The sequence below is a fragment of the Hyla sarda genome, chromosome 2 (genome assembly GCF_029499605.1).
Source record: "Hyla sarda isolate aHylSar1 chromosome 2, aHylSar1.hap1, whole genome shotgun sequence".
Classification (NCBI taxonomy): domain Eukaryota; kingdom Metazoa; phylum Chordata; class Amphibia; order Anura; family Hylidae; genus Hyla; species Hyla sarda.
Genome location: NC_079190.1, coordinates 258097268 through 258119111, shown reverse-complemented (window position 1 = coordinate 258119111; position 21844 = coordinate 258097268). Strand labels below are relative to the sequence as shown.

Here is a 21844-nt window from a genome sequence, read left to right as displayed (position 1 = left end):
GCTGCCGCTGCCATGGGGTGAGGGGTTAAGTTACCCCTCACCCCATGGCAGCGGTAGCGTTAACCCCTCACCCCGCGGCAGCATTAACCCCCCCCTCTTCCCAAAAATGGTACCAATAAAAATTAGAGATCACGTCGCAGAAAATGAGCCCTTATATAGCCCCATATATGTACAAAAAGTTAGAATTTTTTAAAAGTTGTAAAATAAAACAAAACCTATACCAAATGGAATTTTTTTTTTTCAGTTTTGCCCCAGAAATAGTTTTTGAGGGTTTTATAAACCATTTTTGTGGTAAAATGAGTGGTGATGTCAAGTACAATTGGAGCAAACAACAAACCCTCATATGGCCCTATAGGTGGAAAATTGAAATTATTGTGGCTATTAGAAGGTGAGGAGGAAAAAAAAAGTGTAAAAATTAAAAATCGCTGCATCCATGTGTTGTGTTTTTCTTATTTTTTTGGTTATGTGGACAGTGTTGTGCGGCTTTCAGAAATGGCTAGAGTTCTTGTAGATTGGTTTCTGATAGTTCAGCAGAATCTGGATATCACAACCCAGTCAGAAGTGTTTGTCGGGCCACGTGTGAAGGAAGAAGTTATCAACCTCTTGAGATGTGATTTTACCTTCAGTAAAGATACTTATTGTAAATTAAAAGTATTGTGTGGCTCATTTTTTCATTCAATAGTCTCCCTTACAAGGAAAAATACCCCCTGCATAAATAAAAAGGAAATGGAGTATACTTTTATTTTTTTAAATGCTCTAGGAAACCGGGGACCTACCATGTTACAGTAAACCTTTTTGATTTTGTGAAAAGCTCAAAATAATTTTTAAATACAGTGATCCCTCGACTTACAATGGCCTCAACATACAATGGTCTTTTCTGGACCATTGTAAGTTGAAACCAGACTCAACATACAATGCTGCAGACAGTCCAGATCTGTAAAACATGTCAATGGCCGGAAGAACTGACCAATCGGAATGGGCATTTTACTGGTAAAACCCCTGTATTACTGAAGTGCATGCACTGACTGGTGTCTGGTAGCGCCCCTACAGTACAGGGAGGTATTACACATTCTGTACACTTTACCTGTACCAGGGTTATCTGCTCCTTTGGACACCAGGTGAGGGTGACTCCATGTTACTTTTTTAGGACATTGCCTGTACTGTACAGGACCCCAAAGAAGATCCTGTCCTCTACATAGACCAGTGTTTCCCAAGCAGAGTGCCCCCAGCTGTTGCAAAACTACAACTCCCATCATGCCCGGACAGCCTTTGGCTGTCCGGGCATGATGGAAATTGTAGTTTTGCAACAGCTGGAGGCTCCCTGGGAAACACTGACATAGACAGTGATTTACAGCTCCCAGCAGGTTTTTCTTACTTTTATATGTAAGGATTTGCTTTATCTATATTAGTTATCTACTTATTTTTCTTTAATTCTCACTTTTTCCAATTTTTGGATGACATTTTGGTGCCTTTAGAACTAATTACCAGGTTTCCATAGAGTTCTGGTCTCAACATACAATGGTCGTCCTAGAACCAATCAATATTGTAACTTGAGGGACCACTGTAGTACCTGCGGCCCTCTCAATTCTTATTTGACCCGGGCTTGATACTGTATTTTGGCTCAGGCTCCTCTGAAAGCCGAGGCCCTATAGCAGTTACTATGGCTGCTCAAGTGGGAACTTCCAGTCCTGTGTGCAGGTCCCTGAGAGAGTCCTGAGAACCAAGGATCTGAGAGTTTGGGCACCTTGCAGAAGACAGCCCTGATCCCTCAATCTGGTGATTTGGAGGCCTCCCTTTCAGGCAATAGCTGTATTTTAAGTTATTGCCCAGAATTTTTTTATTAACCAATATTTTTATTTAATTACATTTAAAAATGTAAACACAAATTGCGTTAAATCTTGAGTAGGTCCATGAAGAGGCTTCTGGGCTTGCCAGCAGAATGAGAAGAGCCGTGACATCTAGTGTTGGGTGCGAATATTTGCATTTCAAATTTTTATCGTGAATATTGCGAATATATTCACTATTTATATTCGAAATTGCGAATATTTGCTTTTTTCCGCATATGCGCATATTTGAATATTCCTTCTTTTTACTTGCGGCCCAATTAGAATGATGCAAATACACTTGTCAGAGGTTATCAACAACATCCCTAGCAACCAATAGTAAAGTTTCCCACCCCCTCACTGTTTTCTTCCTCGAATATTCACATATGCGAATATAACGAATATGCGAATATAGGACAAATATTCGTCTATATATTCGTGAAATATCGCGAATTCGAATATGGGCAATGCTGCTCATCACTAGTGACATCCTTGGTGCCCGGGCTGTCAATCACATCAGAGTAGGCGTGGCTACAGCCTGGATCGCTGTTACTACTATTTACACCTCATTAGCATATGGTGCAGGCTCTGAAGGCATCCAGATACAGTGAGAAAGCTGATTTTACCTTACTGTATATAACGTGTTACAAACAGTGATATAGGGTAAAGCCTGATGATATGTTTCCTGTAATATTCTCAAGACTTCCAGTACCTATCAGCTGTGATATAACCTGGAGGACATTGTATAGACAAGGTGCTCCCTGCTGCCACCTCTGTACATCTCATGAACTGTTCATAGCAGGAGAGGGTTGCTCTGGGAATATCTCCCTCACATTGAAGTGTTGACTGTTTCCTATCCTCAACATGGACAGGGTTCTTCACACCTCAGGGAAAGTCGCCGCTTCCAGTACACACTTCTCCAATTAGTCGCACACTTGAAGACGCTGTCGTGATGTCACGGGGCACATGACCGGAAGCGAGCTCCACAAATTATAGTCAGGGCTCACCGAGAAACCGACCAATGAGAGCGCAGTGAGCTGCTGCCGAGGGGACGCTTCGTACGAGCCGTTCCCACTGGTAACCAATCAGGGCTCAGCAGGGTCGGTTTCTTTTTCAGAGACCGGTGTTTGCTCATTCTCCGGTTGCCGTCAATATGGTGCTGTCTGAGATGTCGGTGGAGCGGCAGATCTTCTACGCGGTTCTGCTGTTTTCGTGGCTCGTTTACGTATGGGAGGCTTATCTGGCCCGGAGGCAGGTGAGGGTAGCGGCGGCTGCTGTGTCATATCATGAGGCCCTTTGTAGTGCAGAAGCATCTGGCATCGGCTTGGTTTAACTCTTTCACGGCCGGATTGATGCTGGTGCCTTAATTCCAATAGTCTTGGCACCATGCGTCTGCGGTGCTGGGTGGCAGTACTTGGGTAAAGGACCCCTGCAGGACTCTGTAATGGGGGCTAGTCAGTAAACTAGTAAAGGCTGCGGCTATAAAGATAACTGTAATGGTCTGCTGCCCATGTCAGCTGATGAGGAGGACATGTTTACCATGTAGAGGGAAACACCTGGCCCTGAATAACACTAGAGGTCCCCCCCCCCCATAGAGTAGCTGTCCTTGTGGGGGGGATACACCTGGCTCTGAATAAAACTAGGGGTTCCCCCCATAGAGTAGCTGTCCTTGTGGGGGATACACCTGGCTCTGAATAACACTAGGGGTTCCCCCCCATAGAGTAGCTGTCCTTGTGGGGGGATACACCTGGCTCTCAATAACACTAGGGGTTCCCCCCATAGAGTAGCTGTCCTTGTGGGGGATACACCTGGCTCTAAATAACACTAGGGGTTCCCCCATAGAGTAGCTGTCCTTGTGGGGGGATACACCTGGCTCTGAATAACACTAGGGGTTCCCCCCCCATAGAGTAGCTGTCCTTGTGGGGGGATACACCTGGCTCTGAATAACACTAGGGGTTCCCCCCCATAGAGTACCTGTCCTTGTGGGGGAAACACCTGGCTCTGAATAACACTAGGGGTTCCCCCCCATAGAGTAGCTGTCCTTGTGGGGGAAACACCTGGCTCTGAATAACACTAGGGGTTCCCCCCCATAGAGTAGCTGTCCTTGTGGGGGATACACCTGGCTCTCAATAACACTAGGGGTTCCCCCCATAGAGTAGCCGTCCTTGTGGGGGAAACACCTGGCTCTCAATAACACTAGGGGTTTCCCCCATAGAGTACCTGTCCTTGTGGGGGATACACCTGGCTCTCAATAACACTAGGGGTTTCCCCCATAGAGTACCTGTCCTTGTGGGGGAAACACCTGGCTCTGAATAACACTAGGGGTTCCCCCCATAGAGTACCTGTCCTTGTGGGGGATACACCTGGCTCTGAATAACACTAGGGGTCCCCCCATAGAGTACCTGTCCTTGTGGGGGAAACACCTGGCTCTGAATAACACTAGGGGTTCCCCCCATAGAGTACCTGTCCTTGTGGGGGGATACACCTGGCTCTGAATAACACTAGGGGTCCCCCCATAGAGTACCTGTCCTTGTGGGGGGATACACCTGGCTTTGAATAACACTAGGGGTTCCCCCCATAGAGTAGCCGTCCTTGTGGGGGAAACACTAGAGCAGTGGCTCCACAACAGATAAAATGGAACATGATGCCCTGCCCATTAATGTCTGTTGTAGTGAGCTAATGGGCAGTCCTGGTCCACTCAGCAGTCCCAGTACTACACAATTTCCCAGTAGGACATCTGACTAGCCTGACAACCCACACTGGGTTTTATAGGAAAACGTTATGTTTTATTATATTTTTTTTTTTTTCTGAACAGGACAAGTCCTTCCAGTAGTCATGCAGGTATATAGTAGGAGCAGGGGCGGACACAGACAGCAGAGGGCATTAGGTAGCCCCCCATCCCCCCATCTCGGGCCACTATGCGGGAAATCTGACGGACCCTCTTATAGTCATTGGAGTCTGTCATTCGCTGTGTTTCCTTCATTTGGATCAGGCACCTCAATCACTTTAGTTCTTCTGTTGCTATCAGCAAGCAGAACAACCAAAATGGTTAATGCGAATGTGAACAAGTCCTTAAGGCAGAAGAAGCCAAAATCAATATTGACGTTCTCTGTATAACCCTGCATTCCTGTTACACACTTATGGTTTCAGCTCTTGATGTTTGGATTGGACCATGTTCATGAATTTTCTAAAGAATTTTTTTTCTTATGTATTGCAGCGTAAGATTTATCAAGCTACAAGACATGTACCAGCCGAACTTGGTAATATTATGGATCCAGAAACATTTGAGAAGTCTCGATTATATCAGCTTGATAAAAGTACATTCAGTTTCTGGTCTGGATTGTACTCGGAGGCAGAAGGCACAGTAAGTTTTAGTAAGCAAACCTGTAACCTTAAACTGGCAATATGATCCCTTAGCATGTTATAAAACAGGCAGAGCTGAGCAGTAGTCATACACAGTGATTGGCAGGTTTCCTTGTGTCAGTCTACATACAGAGATAGCTGTTAGAGATGAGCGAACTTACAGTAAATTCGATTCGTCACAAACTTCTCGGCTCGGCAGTTGATGACTCTTCCTGCGTAAATTAGTTCAGCCTTCAGGTGCTCCGGTGGGCTGGAAAAGGTGGATACAGTCCTAGGAAAGAGTCTCCTAGGACTGTATCCACCTTTTCCAGCCCACGGGAGCACCTGAAAGCTGAACTAATTTATGCAGGAAAAGTCATTAACTGCCGAGCCGAGAAGTTCGTGACGAATCGAATTTACTGTAAGTTCGCTCATCTCTAATAGCTGTCACCCACTTACATAAAATACATGTTAGGCAATGTTCCTACACTGTATTTTTAGGCTTCTTAAGGCCTTTTTTCTGGCTGTGTTTCTAGACATTTTTGTTATTAAATAGTTCTCAAATAAGGTCTCGCTTACAAAATGTATATTTTTATTTTACCGATAATGTAAAAAATATTATTTCCAATATATTCAAATTTTGTACCTCCTTTAGATTACAAAACTGGCAATATAATTAATGCCACTAGAGGTCCTCATTATGGGCAGAACACTGACCTGATTGCTGGCTGTGTCATCCTTGTCTTGGCCGCAGCACATGCCGAGACAAAGTCCAGGAAGTATGGGCGGGACTAGCAGGCCTCTGTACATGACCCGGCTTATTATTCGGCCTTCTTTGAGGGAGGATCTACAGAGGCTCAGTGGGGCAGTGAGGGTAGAAGTTCTCACATGTTACGTGAGGGCAAGGGTCATGCTCACCCCTCCTCACCAGTGAATGGAAAGAATGGAGGCCAATACAAGGATAAAAAAAAAGTGTAAAATTAATTAAAACCACTTGGACACAATCTACATATAGTGCTGGGTATGTCTTGTGTTATATATTTTTCTTTAATGCCAGGTACACTGTAAGCAAAAGCTATAGTCCAAATTTTTATTTGGTACTTATTTTGGGCCATTGACAGCAAAATAAAGGTCAAATTATATAACAAAATACACTGGCAGTAAAGGGTGCATCGCCTTGTTAAAACCATGGCTTCTGGCTTCAACTCCGTTTTGTGTTGCAGACCTCAACTTGCTTATCTAGTAATAGAAAGTTATCATTGTCATTAGAGATGAGCGAAGTTACAGCAATTTGATTCATCACGAACTTCTCAGCTCGGCAGTTGCTGACTTTAGCCTGCATAAATTAGTTCGGCTTTCAGGTGCTCTGGTGGGCTGGAGACTCTCTCCTAGGACTGTATCCACCTTTGCCAGCCCACGGGAGCACCTGAAAGCTGAACTAATTTATGCAGGCTAAAGTCAGCAACTGCCGAGCCGAGAAGTTTATGACGAATCCAATCACTGTAAGTTCGTTCATCTCTAATTGTCATGAGTACAGTATGCAGTGGTCAAGTCCTGCAGGAACGCTTGGGAATGGAGTTCCTGCACTTTTTGGAACACCATTCCCATTAGCAGGAGTTCCTTTACTTTTTTTTTTTTTTTTCTTTTCTTCCAGGGCTTGACCCCTGACAGTAAGATATTAGAACAGGTTTTTTAGGAGGTATTCTAGGTAGACACAGATTTAGTTACCTCTATATGGCTACTACATCTGTTGTCAATAGGCAGCCAAAAAAAGGTTTAAGTTTCTCCCATCTCTTGAGTTTATAACTGTTTGTACTTCAGAAGGGAGCAAACAAACTTGTTTATATATTTTTGGATTGTTTTCTATTGATATTAAAGATGTTGTCCAATCTCTTTGCTTCCTGCATTACCGGCTCCTCCAGCCTATTTGTGGTGACTGGAGGTTGTCGAAGAAGGTATTGAAAGAGCTCTATTCATCGTTCAGTCGTCATTACAAGTCGTACAATAAATTAAAATCACACATAGCATGACAATACAGTATACAGCATCGGTTCCCTAAGCTATACAGCGCACCACATGCTATGCTAACACTCCGCTCCATCACTCGAAATCGAAGAAACAAAGTCTTAAAACAACAACATGTGATCGGGGTATGGCGTGGGAAAAATGAGGCAGGGGGAAGGGCGGATCACGGGGTCAAACTACTGGGCAAATGTATGGGGAAGCAGAGGGGCGTTATTCCTCTTTTTCATCGACGTCCGGACAATCCAAGGTTGTCGAAGAAGATGAAAGCAGCTGTAGCTGCGTAACTCCCATTGACTCAATGGCTGTTGCGCGAATGATGTAGCCCTGCTGGATGTGCGCTTTATGTAACTCACAGAACTGCTTTTGGTGAGGAGCCAGGAAAATTAGGTAGTAAGGCGATTGGACAACCCCTTTTTAAAATAGTTCCTATTGCCAGGTTAGTAAAAATATAATCTTTGCTACTGGTAAGGTGAAACCAGCATCTCTTCACCCAGATACAGATGGTTAATCTGAATGTTCCATTACAGAAAGTTCAGGCTGCTTACCCTATTTGCTACTTTGTGGCAAAGGTTAAAACCCTAGTTGTGTTTGTGAAAGGGAATTTATATATTTGTTGAGAAAATTTCTGCAAATAAAAATTAATTTCATCTGTCTCAATGGGGTTGTTTTGAGACAAGCACGTGGCTTTCTGTAGCAAGCATGTGTTTGTAATAGTACCTTTTATGTGACCTACTTGTCAATTTAGTGACTCTGTGTAATTCTGGCTGGTTGGATGCTCACCTGGGGTTTAGGACAGTGTTTTCCAAACAGTGTGTATCCAGCTGTTTCAAAACTACAACTACTCCCAGCATGCCCGGACAGCCAGAGGCTGGACCTGCATCTAATCGGCAGGCAGCCTCGGTAAGGGGTTATCTTAACCCCTTAAGGACATAGCGAAAAATGCTTGTGCGACAAAATGGAAGAAAAAACGCAATTTATTATCTTTATTCTGTAGAGCTATACGATTAAAATGACACCCTGCTTATATAGGTTTGATTTTGTTGTACTTTTGAAAAAAATCATAACTACATGCAGGAAAATGTATAAGTTTAAAATTGTCATCTTCTGACCCCCCCTATAACTTTTTTTTATTTTTCCCACGCACGGGGTGGTATGAGGGCTCATCTTTTGCGCCGTGATCTGAAGATTTTTGTTTTGATCAGACTTTTTTTTTATTGCTGTTTATTCATTTTTTTTATGGAATAAAAAGTGACCAAAAATACGCTATTTTGGGCTTTGGAATTGTTTGTGCATACGCCATTGACTGTGCAGTTTAATTAACGAGATATTTTTATAGTTCGGACATTTACGCAGGTGGCTATACCACATGTTTGTTTTTATTTAACTTTTTTTTTTTTTTTTATTGGGGGGGGGGTGGTATGGGAAAAGGTGATTCAAACTTTTATTAGGGAAGGGGTTAATTCATCTTTAACTTTTTTTTTTTATTTTTTTTTTTTCAATGTTATAGCCCCCATAGAGGATTTTAGCATGCAGTACGTTGATTCAATGTGCCATTGCATTGATCAATGCTGTCGGCGGTTGATTTCTCAAGCCTGGATTTCAGTAGAGATGAGCGAAGTTACAGTGATTCTGATTCGTCACGAACCTCGCGGCTTGGCGGTTGCTTACTTTAGCCGGCATAAATGAGTTCAGTCATTTATGTAGGCTAAAGATACAGTCCTAGGAGACTCGGGAGTGTCTCCTAGGACTGTATCCACCTTTTCCAGCCCACCGGAGCACCTGAAAGCTGAACTTATTTATGCAGATTAAAGTAAGCAACCGCAAAGTTTGTGACTAATTGAATCACTGTAACTTCTCTCCTCTCTAGATTTCAGGCTTGGAGTAATGAATCACCGATCAGACGCGAAGGAGGCAAGTAAGGCACCCTCCTGATGTGTCCTAGCTGATCGGGACACCGCGATGGTCCCGATTAGCCGACTGAGCTGCCGGGAAGCTTTCACTTCTAAAGAGTTAGAGGGGTATTCCAGGAAAAAACTTTTTTTCTTATATCAACTGGCTCCAGAAAGTTAAACAGATTTGTAAATTACTTCTATTAAAAAATCTTAATCCTTTCAATAATTATCAGCTGCTGAAGTTGAGTTATTTTTCTGTCTGGCAACAGTGCTCTCTGCTGATATCTCTGCTTGTGTCGGGAACTGCACAGAGTAGAAGAGGTTTGCTATGGGGATTTGCTTCTAAACTGGGCGGTTCCCGAGACACTTGTCATCAGAGAGCACTTAGACAGAAAAGAACAACTCAACTTCAGCAGCTCAGAAGTACTGAAAGGACTAAAACATTTTTTAATAGAAGTCATTTACAAATCTGTTTAACTTTTTAGAGCCATTTGATATATATATAAAAAAAAGTTTTTCCCTGGATAACCCCTTTAATGCCAGACATCTGCCTGAACAGCGATGTCCTTCATTAGCCCCGGGACCGTGCGGGTATGATGCGAGTTCAGCTCCTGAGCTCTCTTCATAACCCTCCCGTGCTGCAGTGCCGTTTATAAACTGCGTTTTGCAGCAAGGGGTTAAAGAAGTACCTGTCCCCAAACTAGACTTTTAATATATTTTTTTCCCTTATGTAATTATAAGACACTTTGCTGTTAACATTCTCAACCTTTTTATGTTTTTAATGTGATTGAAAAAATGGCCACTAGGTGGCTCTGTTCAGTTCCATTCACAAATCAAACAGTTAGTTTAGTCTCCACCCGGACTTGCAGAAGTCCAAACTCAGGAAGTGTGTGTGGGGCATGGTAAGGCACAGCTCTCTCAGGCTTCAGTGACATCACGCCTGCTGGGGAACGCCAAATTTTTCCTGCCGGGAGCTCACACAATGTCAGCAAGGGGAAAGGTATTATACACAGCTTTTTAAAGCTCAGATATTGTTTTTTAAGGGCAGGAGGGGTGTTAGGAGTAATTAGGGAATATAATCTGTTAGTTTAGAAAATATGGTTGATGGCTGTAAGGAGACCTTTTAAGACGCGCTCGCCATTTTTGTCTATAAACTGAATTATTTTGTTGAATTAGCCTTTTTTTAACTTTTTATAACTGTCATTTGTGAACAGCTCATCCTTGTTCTTGGTGGAATTCCTCTCCTTTGGAATGTATCGGAGGACATCTTGGATCGTGCAGGCTTTGGTCCAGAGTACGAGGTGAGCATTTTCTTTTTAAATATTGCACATGGTCTGCTCTTTTTATTGGAAATTTATCAATTTATCAACTCCCCAATGATAGTATGATAAATGTGTCGCACATAAGCAAAATCAAAGCAACAAAAAAAAAAACTTCAAAACTCACTTACCAAAGACAGCAATGATAAATCTCCCCCGTTGTTCTGCTGATCACCTTCTTCAGCCTCCAGTGGCGGACAAAAAAAAGGTTCAGTTGCTGACCTTGCTACCTGTGTAAAAATTGTTTGTTGTATACTTCCATAAGCCTGTATATGTTGAGAGAGAACTAGTGAAACCCAGAAATTCATATAAATATCTCTGAGATAGTGGATTTATGTGTAGTACTAGTTTTGGTTTTTGTTCACATACACATGCTTAAAGAAGTTTATTCTAGAAGGTTACATGGTTTACACTGGTGCTACCAACAGAAAAGGAAGATACCAGCGCTGCAGAGGGGAAAGAAAAGGACTAAAAAGGTGAATATTACACTGGAGGATCTGTGAGATCCTACAAGTGAACTTCACCAGACACATGAAAACACAGTATATACATACAGAGAAGCCATAACTGTGCAAGGGAACAGGGAATCTGTGATATAGATCACTGCCTGACAGCTCTGGAGAAACACTGCTGTAGAAGCTTATTATGGGAATTGATATCTCATCCTGTTAAGGGGTGGTGCCATAGATAGCAGCGCACCAATCGACCTTTTATACACACTTTTCCCTTATGTGATTGTCTCAAGACCTTGCATTATAGAGAAAAATGAATGTAAGTTACAGTTCATGAACGCCACAATTTCAATCTGACTAAAAAGTCAGTGATGAAATGCCCCCTTTTGACAAGTTTAAAAAAATGTTTTTGTTTTTTTTAAATGAAAATGTCAGAATTGTGGTGCACATCTGGCTTATTGGAATAGTAAATTCAAGGGGAAAGTGCATGCAGCACACAAGGAAGAAGGGGGGGGGGGGTCTTTTTTTATTTTATTTATTTTATTTAAAGTAAGCTTACCTATAGAACAGAATATTGCTCAGACAGCAGGTTTAACCTTCAACTTTCTTATTGCAGATAGTACATTCCTTGGTATTTCTACTCCTGGCTACTTTGTTCAGCTCCCTGACTGGCCTCCCATGGGGCTTATATAATACATTTGTGATTGAAGAAAAACATGGCTTTAACCAACAGGTAAGAATTTAGACTTTCAGACTACTATTTTTTAACTGCTAGAGGACACTCCCGGTTCATGAATCGTGTTCAGATCCTGAGAATACCTCATACCCAGTGGTTCCTGGTTGTTATCAGCAGTCTGGATCCATGGCTAATGATTGTAATCTCCTATCAGGCTGTCACCGATCAGTGACCGGTTAGCTCAGGGAAGCCAATCGTGACCACCACGTGGCGAAATAACAGGGTCTAGATTAGCTGCGAGGATCAATTTGGCACTCCAACTAACACTGATCAATTCTACGCTATGGCATAGCATTGTTCAGTGTATCAATTGTAAGATTGCAGGTAAAAGTTCACTATAAGGGACTAAACAAGCCCTCATATGGGTCTGTAGCTTTAATTTTTTTATTTTAAATATTCCTTAGGCTACTTTCACACTGTGTGAGGCTCCGCTGCGAACGGAAGTTAAGGGCTCTTCCCCCCCCCCCCCCCCCCCACTTTGAACGCCATTAAAGGGGTACTCCAGCGCTTAGACATCTTATCCCCTATCCAAAGGATAGGGGATAAGATGCCTGATCGCGGGGGTCCCGCTGCTGGGGACCCCCAGGATCTTGCACGTAGCACCCCAGTTAAAATCAATCCCCGGAACTTGTTTGCTGTCACTTCCCCTCCCATAGGCTTGCATTGAGGGGCGGAGCGTGATGTCACACGGGGCGGAGCAGTGACATCACACGCCGCCTGCCCCGTGGTCGGCGGTAATCAGAACCGGAGCAAACATGCTCCGGGGACTGATTTTAACTGGGGTGCAAGATCACGGGGGTCCCCACCGGCGGATAGGGGATAAGATGTCTAAGCGCCGGAGTACCCCTTTAACGTCCGTTATTGTAACAGAGCATAACGGGCAAAGAGGATCCCATTCACTTCAATGGGATTCCTCTAACGTCTGTTATGACTCCCGTTGTTCCGCCAGAAGATAGCTGGAGAAAAGGACGTCGTTTTTCTCCTATCTTCTTTTGGCCGTCGCACAAACGGTAGTGTATAAGCAGCCTTACTTCCAAGAGTCATAACAGCCATACAAGGAATTGTTTGGTGCTCGTCAAGTTGCACGTTCAGGTTAGAGTCAAAACAATGTATGGTGTAATTAGTAAATAATAATAGTTCTGCTGTTAATATTTATATTTACTATGTGGTAAAACTGACATGTTAAAGGGGTATTCCAAGATAAAAATATAGGATAGGGGGTAAATGTCAGATCACAGGGGACCAACTGCTAGGACCCCCTGTTATCTCCAGAATGGGACTCAGGGTTTTGTTATGAATGGAGCTGCTTCGCAATTCGCGGTCTATGGATCTGCCAAACAGATTAGAGTACAGTGTTTGACTCTCTATGACAGCTCCTATAGAGAATGAATGGAGCAGCAGGGTGCATGTGTTACTCTCCTCCTCATTTACAACAGTTCTGGAGAGTACAATACGAGGTCAGTACAGTTTAAAGCAATACCAAATTTATGTAGTATTTGTTTTGCTAACTTCAAAAATTTTTTTTTTTTTTTTTTGTGTTTTAATTGTCTGTATAGCGCTTTTGGTGGGGTTAACAGTAGTGTTGTTGCTAATTTTCAGGGAACATATAAACTTTTGAGCACTTATTTGTCAGTCTTTTTTGGGAGACAAGAGGAAAAAAGACTTATTTCTTTTACAGTGTTCAATGTACAGTGATCCCCCGACATATGATCGTTTCAATATACGATGGCCTCTTGGAGGCCATTGTATGTTGAATGCAGCATCCAACATACAATGCTTCTGTGTATTGGGGCATTGCAAAAACGGATATTCGACAGTGCCGACTGCTTCAGCTGCTGCCGGATAGCTGTTTACTGTGCCCCGCTCAATGATACTTGCATGTCCCCCATCAGGTCTCTGCTGCTGCATCACAACGTCGCCCTTCGCCGTCATCACGTCAACGCCCAATATGGGCGATGTGAGTGACGCTGTGACGAGAGTGACGGCGCAGGGCAGTGGCGATGTAGTGATATGGCAGCAGAGGAACGGCAAACTGACGGACTGGAGCGGCGGGGACATGTGAGTATCATTGAGGATCCATGTACTCAACATACAATGGTTTCAACATACGATGGTCTGCCTGGAACATATTACCATTGTATGTTGAGGGTCCACTGTACATGGGAAATGTTATAATTTGGACATTTTAGATGGCTATTATGTCAATGTTATAGAAATTAAAAGATAAATGGGGATAAGTGTTTAGAAATTTTCTTACTTGCACAAACCATGTGAGAATAGAACTGTACTGTCAATATTTAACTGTCCTTTCTTATCTCCTATTACATCCTACCTCTCGCAAGTGTATATGAGGCTTTGTCTTTATCTCCAACCACAAATGGGTCACCCTATTAGCATGTCTGTAGGCCTACTACTAGTCAGCAAAGTAATTCTTCTCAATAGGAATTAAATGTGGTGCCACTTCCCTTACCTCGGGAATGGGTAAAGGAAATTTAAGCTACTTAGGGAATAAATGTGCCTTTTTTTTTTTTTTAAATATATATATATTTTTTAAACTGCTTTTTTGTTTGTAGACACTTGGATTTTATTTCAAAGATGCCGCAAAGAAGTTCTTAGTTACTCAGTGCATTCTTCTACCTGTCACCTCTCTCTTGTTGTACATCATTAAGATTGGTGGAGATTACTTCTTCATTTATGCATGGCTGTTTACCTTGGTGGTATCCCTGGTAAGATCACTTCCTATTCTTAATGAATATACTAATGTATAGAGTTAGTTTTTGTATATTTACCACCGAATTCTGTATTTGTAGGTCCTTGTAACAATATATGCAGATTATATTGCACCCTTATTTGATAAATTTACCCCACTTCCTGATGGAGAATTAAAAGAAGATATTGAAGCAATGGCGAAGAGCATTGATTTCCCACTGACCAAAGTTTATGTTGTAGAAGGTGAGTCTGTGAGAAATTGATTGCTTGCTGCAATATGCAGTAGGATTAACCTTAGTCACATGTAGTTTTACTGCAAATTAGGGTGAAACCAGTTTTGTTCCAATGAAGTAGTGGAGGGTTTGTTCTGTCTTAGTGCAATAAATAAAGTTTCTAAACCTTTGCTTTACATTGCTCTGCATTATTAACCAATTAAGGATGCAGGGCGTACAGGCACGCCCCCAGTCCTGAGTCCTTAAAGGGGTACTCCGGCGCTAAACATCTTATCCCCTATCAAACGGATAGGGGATAAGATGTTAGATAAAGATGTTAGGATAAATGTTCTCATGACTGGAGAATGATTCAAACCCCGTGGGTCCCGACTGCTATCAGCAGCCAGGATCCATGGTTAATGCCGGGCACCGCCGATTGGGCCGATGCCCGGTATTCACCCTTTAGAGGCCGCAATCAAAGAATTGCATCAAAAAATTGCATGGTATAGCCCCCTATAGGGGTAAAATTATTATTTATTTTTTTTAATATATAATTAAAAAAATTATCATGTGGTGTCGCCGCATGCGTAAATGTTCGAGCTATTAAAATATAAGGTTAGCTAAACCGCATGATTGATGTCGTACACGTAAAAATACCAAAGTCCAAAATTGTGAATTTTTGGTCCCTTGATATATCATAAAAATATTAATAAAAAGCGATCAAAAAGTCGCATCAAAACAAAAATGAGCCCTCATATAGCCCCGTATGCGGAAAAATAAAAATAAATTATAGAGGTCAGACAGTTTTAAACATACTAATTTTGGTGCATGTAGTTTTATAATTTTATATATATATTTTTAAAAGTAGTAAAATAAAACCTACATAAATTGGGTATCCCTGTAACCATATGGACCTACAGAAAAAAGATAAGGTGTAATTTTTTTACCGAAAAGTGCACTGCGTAGAAACGGAACCCCCTTTAATTGTACAAACTATTAAAAAAATAAAATGTATAAACAGTTTAAGAGATACAGTTTATGACGTCATTCGCCGCGCCGTGCATAGCAACGACGAAGGGGACGCACGCCGGAGGCCTGCAGCAGCGCGGACCCGACCCTGGCATCAGGTAATTATGCCACCGGGGGTGGGGGGGAGGCAACAGGGCAGCGGCGCCGGCAATGGGTGCCGCTGCCCCTTCTCTCCGCCTGGCTGTCGGCGCCCCTTCTCTCCCCCTGGCTATTGGCGCCGGCACCGATAGTCAGGGGGACAGAACGGGCAGCGGCGCCGATAACCAGGGGGAGAGAAGGGCCGGCAGCAGGGCTCTAGACCCCAGGAAAGGCAGGGGGAGAGAAGCGGGCAGCGACTTGTGGCACCAAATTTGCTAAATTGTCTTTTTACTATTTCAATTTCACTTCACCAATATTTATTTTTATTTTTATTTTTTCTGAGAATATATTATGGAAAAATTAAAAGGTATCGTCATAGTAGTTATTTATTGCTATTATAGGGCGAGAAGGAAAAAATGAGTTTAAAAGCGAAAAGTGGCCCTCACAAGTGGATCGTCATGAGGGACAAGTAGATTTTAGTCCCGTGGACAAGTAGTTTTTTTTTTTTTATAATAAACTTCCACACCCCTGTTGTCACTTCTCAGAAAATACAGTTTGCTCTGATGTAAAGTGTTCTGCAGATTTTCTGAAGGAATAAACTACAATGATGTTTTTGTATAATCTTTTTCTGTATGTTATCAGGAATCTTGTATGTTCTGTTGTCCTTGTAAGTAATCTATAAGCATGTAACTTCTCAATGGTCTATACCTAGGTTCTAAACGTTCCTCTCACAGCAATGCATACTTTTATGGGTTCTTTAAAAACAAGCGGATTGTTTTGTTTGACACCCTGCTGGAAGATTACTCTCCCCTAAACAAAGCCAGCACAGAGGAAACCTCAGAAAATGAAAATGCGGACCTTAAACCTAAAGGCAAAGTGAGTTAAGATTGCTATTTCTTACTTCAGTAGTGGACATTGTGCTGCTCCATATTGTCCTTCTCACATTCAGTAGTGTATCGGTCAAGCCCAGAATGTGCCACATTTTACCTTGTAGTATTCTTTGCAGAGGGCCTGAGAGTAGGAATCCCCTGTGAATTTCCACACCATTAGACAAATGGTCAAATCTGCCATGCATAGGGCATAATGTAATTTATGCAGAATAAGGTCTCTGGAACTGAACAGTATTCAAGATGTGGTCACATTAAAGCTCTATAGAGCTGGATCACAATCCCCCTCCTCCTCCTAGCTATGCAACCAAGCATTCCACTTGCTTTCCCTATTGCCTGGTCACACTGTTGACTCACTTTGAGGATGTCTGAAATCACTACCGCCTTCTCTTCTGAAGTGTGTATTTGATCAAGAGGGGGAAAAATATTCTGTGGTATGGTAGCCCCCCAGTGGTCGGACCCCGTGCGATCTGAAACTAATCCCCTATCCATAGGGGATATGTTTTTCTTATCCCGGAGTACTCCTTTAAGTATATATGGTGAAGGTTATTCTAAATAAGAAGTAAAATGTATGTACCTTTTTTATTTTATTTTTTTAAATGTATTCAATATCTGCCTGATCCCCCCCATCATTAAGATGCATCTTGTAAAATGTTATGAACGCTGTATGTTGTAACAATGGAAATTTATGAATTATTTTATAAATTCAGAATTTAAATAAGAAGCAAGGTTGCAACAACTATGAAGTCCTGGCTGTTCTAGGTCATGAGCTGGGTCACTGGAAGTTGGGTCACACCTTAAAGAACATTGTCATTAGCCAGGTGCGTATTCAGATCTGCTCTTCTGTCAGTAACTGAGGATGTGAAATTGCGGCCATGTTTGAAGCTTCGCTCCTTTCTTAGTGTTGCATATGTTTCCTATTAATGCCGTCTATGCATGCATCGATATGTACAAAATATAGTATTAAAAAAGTCTAGAAAAATCTTCCCTTCCCCCTTTTGTATACCTGAATCAACTGCAGATACTTTGGGGCATATATGTGCCATTTTGCTGCTGCTCCACAAAGTACCTGTCAGGTCCCTGGTGCCGCACAGATGAGTGCCAGGACCTGAGAACAGTGTTCTGATATGTGAACGTAAAGATAACTTTGAATGGTGTGGGCTGTAACTTGTAAGCTAAAGTAAAAAGGGCTTCAGTCACACTCTGCACTCAGGCTGTCATTCAAACAGTACATAGTAACCCCAACTGGGCTTGCCACGTCCACTACCCCATGATGGGTACCAGTCACAGTTACTCTTTAGCTCTATGTATCATTTGTATAGAGCAGAGAAGAACCGCATCATATTATTCTTCCCACCTGTCATGTCCTGAAGCCTGTCTCTGAGGCACCCCAGATCGAACAAGTTCTTTTTAAGAAGCCCCTTGGTTTGACACGCCTAAACATGTGGGAAAATTAAGTCAGTGTCACCTGCGCTAACCTGTTGGTACAGACAGGTAGGGCAGGTGACACTGATGACAACGGTTCTTACCTTCTCCTGTTTTGTGCTGTGGTTCTCTTGCTATACTCTTCGGTATCTTGACCTCTGGGCCCGACTTGCAGCATGGGTAGAGCTTAGTGATGGCCCGCCTGCTGTTTAGCAGCGGGACCCAGCAGAGAACAGCAGTGGTGACGTCACTAATCTCCGCCTATGCTCCAAGTCATGCCCAGAGCTGAAGATACCGGAGAAGATTGCTAGAGAACGATAGCATGGAATGGGACAAGGTAAGAACTGTTGTCATCAGTGTCACCTGCACTACCTAGCTGTACAGACAGGTTAGTGCAGATGACAGATTTCTTTTATGCCACCATACAATTCTTAGCCAGGTTTTTAGACCTCCCTTCCTTTGGGCTGCTTCTTCTCAGGTACTAGAAATCACTGATTAAAAGTGTGAGTGCCATCTGTTTACATGCATGATCATTTTGTCCTGTGTAGTGGATTTACTCTTGCAGCAATGTAAGACATGGATACATATGGTTCCTGCCGTGTATGTGTGTTTTCTTTGTGTTCTCTTTGCAGTAGTTTTCTGGTGAAAGCATTGATATATTTTTTTCCCCCCAATCATTTTTACATCTAATGGTGATATAGCTGGTTTTAAAAGGTGGTCATTCACTTTGAACACCAATTTCAAGAGTTCACCAGCAGAAATGTAATGCAGCTTTGCATGTACAGACAAAATAAAACTGATGGATGGTGTGAAAGTGAGTAATGTGTACCACAGTGTGCACATCTTTTCTCCCAGATTTGGCGTAAGAAGCACAAAAAATTGTTAAAATCCTTTCATCTCCCCCAGTATCTGTACAAGATAGGCAAAGTGTTATCAGTGGCAAAATTCATTGTCGATGGTGCCTATAATATTAAAGTAATAACAGAAATATGTTAAAGGGGTGCATACATTTTAAAGCCATGCATCATTTTTGTTAAATAACATAATGAAAAACCTCTGTTTTCTTTCCTTTAGATGAACTCTTTCCTCTGCTTCTTCTTGTTTGCTGCCCTCATTGGACGTAAAGAACTGTTTGCAGCTTTTGGATTTCATTCAACACAACCCACTCTGATTGGTCTGATGATTATTTTTCAGTTTATCTTCTCACCATACAATGAAGTAAGAATTCCTGCAAATAATTATCTAATAACATAAAACGAAAAAGAACAAAAGATGTGTCTGCACTCACCACAGTATTCAAATACAGTTCATGCTTTATTACGGCACAACATCATCTAACAAAGTCGAGGCACATCTTTCACCCGGGGTGCAGGGAGGGAGAGCGGCTAAGCAGCCGACGACAGGAGCGTGTAGCTAGTATGACAGGGCGGTTTCGTGGTAGATGCGTCTTTGACGCGAAACCACGCTGTCATTCTAGCTACACGCTCTTGACGGCGGCTTAGCCGCTCTCCCTCCCTGCACCCCGGGTGAAAGATGTGCCTCGACTTTGTTAGATGATGTTGTGCCGTAATAAAGCATGAACTGTATTTGAATACTGTGGTGAGTGCAGACACATCTTTTGTTCTTTTTCGTTTTATGTTGCGGAATTGCCTATTCCTGCTAGTGTCTTGCACCCCACTTCACCAAGACATACCTATAGTGCTTGCTTGAAGTTTGCTGTATATACGTGTTGAAGTGCCCATCCCCCACTCTTTGTTTTTGAATTATCTAATAAGGCCACCAAATCTCCTTAGTCAAACTTGGGGTGGTTTGCCAGGGTCCAGCAGTCGGACCCCCCACGATCAGATACTTATCCCCCATCCTGTGGATGGGGGATAAATAACTTTTGGCTGGAGTTCTCCTTTAATAAAACTTGCATTATAGTGGATTGGTACTGTAGGTCCACAGCAGAATCTGCAGCCATGGATTACATTCATTGTTTATTTATTTATTTATTTATTTATTTTTCTTCACAATGTACGATCTGCTGTGTCTGTGTTGCCATACCCTCATTCTTGCCTATTCGGCACAATCCTGGAGGCTATTTATTTATCCTGGTACCATCCTGAGGTTCTAGGCAATGTGTGTCTTGTATTGCTACAAATAAGAGTATATTTGTTTGTTTTTTTTTTGTTTTGTTTTTCATATGGAGTCAAGGTTTGACTTGGTACTAAAACATTATGGATCATTTTTAGTTTAGGCTTAAGCAATGGAAGAACTATCTTCTTAACATAAAACAGTCACTAGTTAATAGTCACTTGTCTGATGTCTGTGTTCACACAGGCAGGTAGTGTACAATACAGGTAAGAATTGTGCAGATAAACCTAACACTGTTTGGCTGTGTGGCCTCTACAGGGGGGAAAACAATGGAAGGATACGACCCACTTTTCTGAATTCACCCTCAATTTACTGTCTGATAAATTCTACATTATGCTGGCATCCTTCAAATCTAATTATTTTAATTTTTTTCTAGGTCTTGTCATTCTGTCTTACTGTACTTAGCCGGAGATTTGAATTTCAGGCCGATGCGTTTGCCAGGAATCTTGGAAAAGCCAAAGACTTGTATTCTGCTTTGATTAAACTAAATAAGGATAATTTAGGATTTCCAGTGTCAGACTGGATGTTTTCAATGTGGCATTATTCTCACCCTCCATTACTTGAAAGACTGCAAGCTCTGAAAGTTGACAAGCAGAACTGACAACCTGTATCCATGTGGAGACTAACTTCACTCAAGGGTTAACATACTTGGTTTCTCTTTTCAATTCTAGCTCTGCATATTAAATGCAGACTGTATATTCTAAATGCAAACTTGATCCATATTATGAGGACATTTTAATGATCTGGAAATGTATAAAATGTACAGCACAAGTTTTCATAAGAGGAGAAAACATTCTGAGTTTTAACTGAAAGTGTACTCTTTCCCCCTATCCCCCCGGGGAGCCTTATTTTGTGTTTTTATTCTTTGACCTACTATATGCTTGAAGTGTTAAAGGCAGTTCTCGCCGGCTCCTGTGGTGATCAACAGGACTTTTTTTATTTTGTTAGTGAAATCTGGGATCACAACAAAATGTATGAATGGATGTATGACATTGATTAAATGTATGTTCTTTATGAAAGGTTTCAAACTTGTATCTTTTATTTTTTTGTTTTGTTAATTTTGTACTTTTTTTCGGCCATCCCCTTTTTTTGCTCATAAATTAAAGTTAACCTCCCAGAGTGGATATGCTCCTTTATTTTATGCTTATTTTCTTGGATAGTACTAATTCACATGACTCCCTGTTGAAGAGAATACTGCTCCCCTCAATCAAATATTTAACCCCTTAAGGACCGGGGTTTTTTCCGTTTTTGCATTTTCGTTTTTTGCTCCTTGCCTTTAAAAAATCATAACTCTTTCAATTTTGCACCTAAAAATCCATATGATGGCTTATTTTTTGCGCCATCAATTCTAATTTGTAATGACGTCAGTCATTTTGCCCAAAAATCTACGGTGAAACGGAAAAAAAAATCATTGTGCGACAAAATTGAAAAAAAAACGCAGTTTTGTAACTTTTGGGGGCTTCCGTTTCTACGTAGTACATTTTTCGGTAAAAATGACACCTTATCTTTATTCTGTAGGTCCATACGATTAAAATGATACCCTACTTATATAGATTTGATTTTTTAAGACTTCTGGAAAAAATCATAACTACATGCAGGAAAATTAATACGTTTAAAATTGTCATCTTCTGACCCCTATAACTTTTTTATTTTTCCGTGTATGGGGCGGTATGAGGGCTCATTTTTTGCGCCGTGATCTGAAGTTTTTAACGGTACAATTTTTGCATTGATAGGACTTATTGATCGCTTTTTATTCATTTTTAAATGATATAAAAAGTG

At 41.8% G+C, this 21844-nt stretch overlaps 1 protein-coding gene across 1 annotated transcript; it reads left to right on the top strand.

Annotated features, from left to right (window-relative positions):
* The first annotated feature begins 2836 nt into the window (after window positions 1-2836).
* Window positions 2837-21187, top strand: ZMPSTE24 (zinc metallopeptidase STE24). Its single transcript, XM_056557014.1, has 10 exons — window positions 2837-3078; window positions 5041-5187; window positions 10297-10383; window positions 11470-11586; window positions 14163-14315; window positions 14400-14541; window positions 16330-16493; window positions 17215-17325; window positions 19004-19147; window positions 20442-21187. Exons 1-10 carry the CDS (start codon window positions 2977-2979, stop codon window positions 20664-20666), a joined length of 1392 nt encoding a protein of 463 aa, XP_056412989.1. The 5' UTR covers window positions 2837-2976; the 3' UTR covers window positions 20667-21187.
* The last annotated feature ends 657 nt before the right edge of the window (window positions 21188-21844 follow it).

Coding starts and splice junctions, on each gene's coding strand:
- ZMPSTE24 (XM_056557014.1), top strand. CDS start 2,977: ATGGTGCTGTCTGAGATGTCGGTGGAGCGGCAGATCTTCTACGCGGTT. Junction 16,494..17,214: donor ACCTTAAACCTAAAGGCAAA/GTGAGTTAAGAT, acceptor TTATAAATTCAG/AATTTAAATAAGAAGCAAGG. Junction 19,148..20,441: donor TCTTCTCACCATACAATGAA/GTAAGAATTCCT, acceptor ATTTTTTTCTAG/GTCTTGTCATTCTGTCTTAC.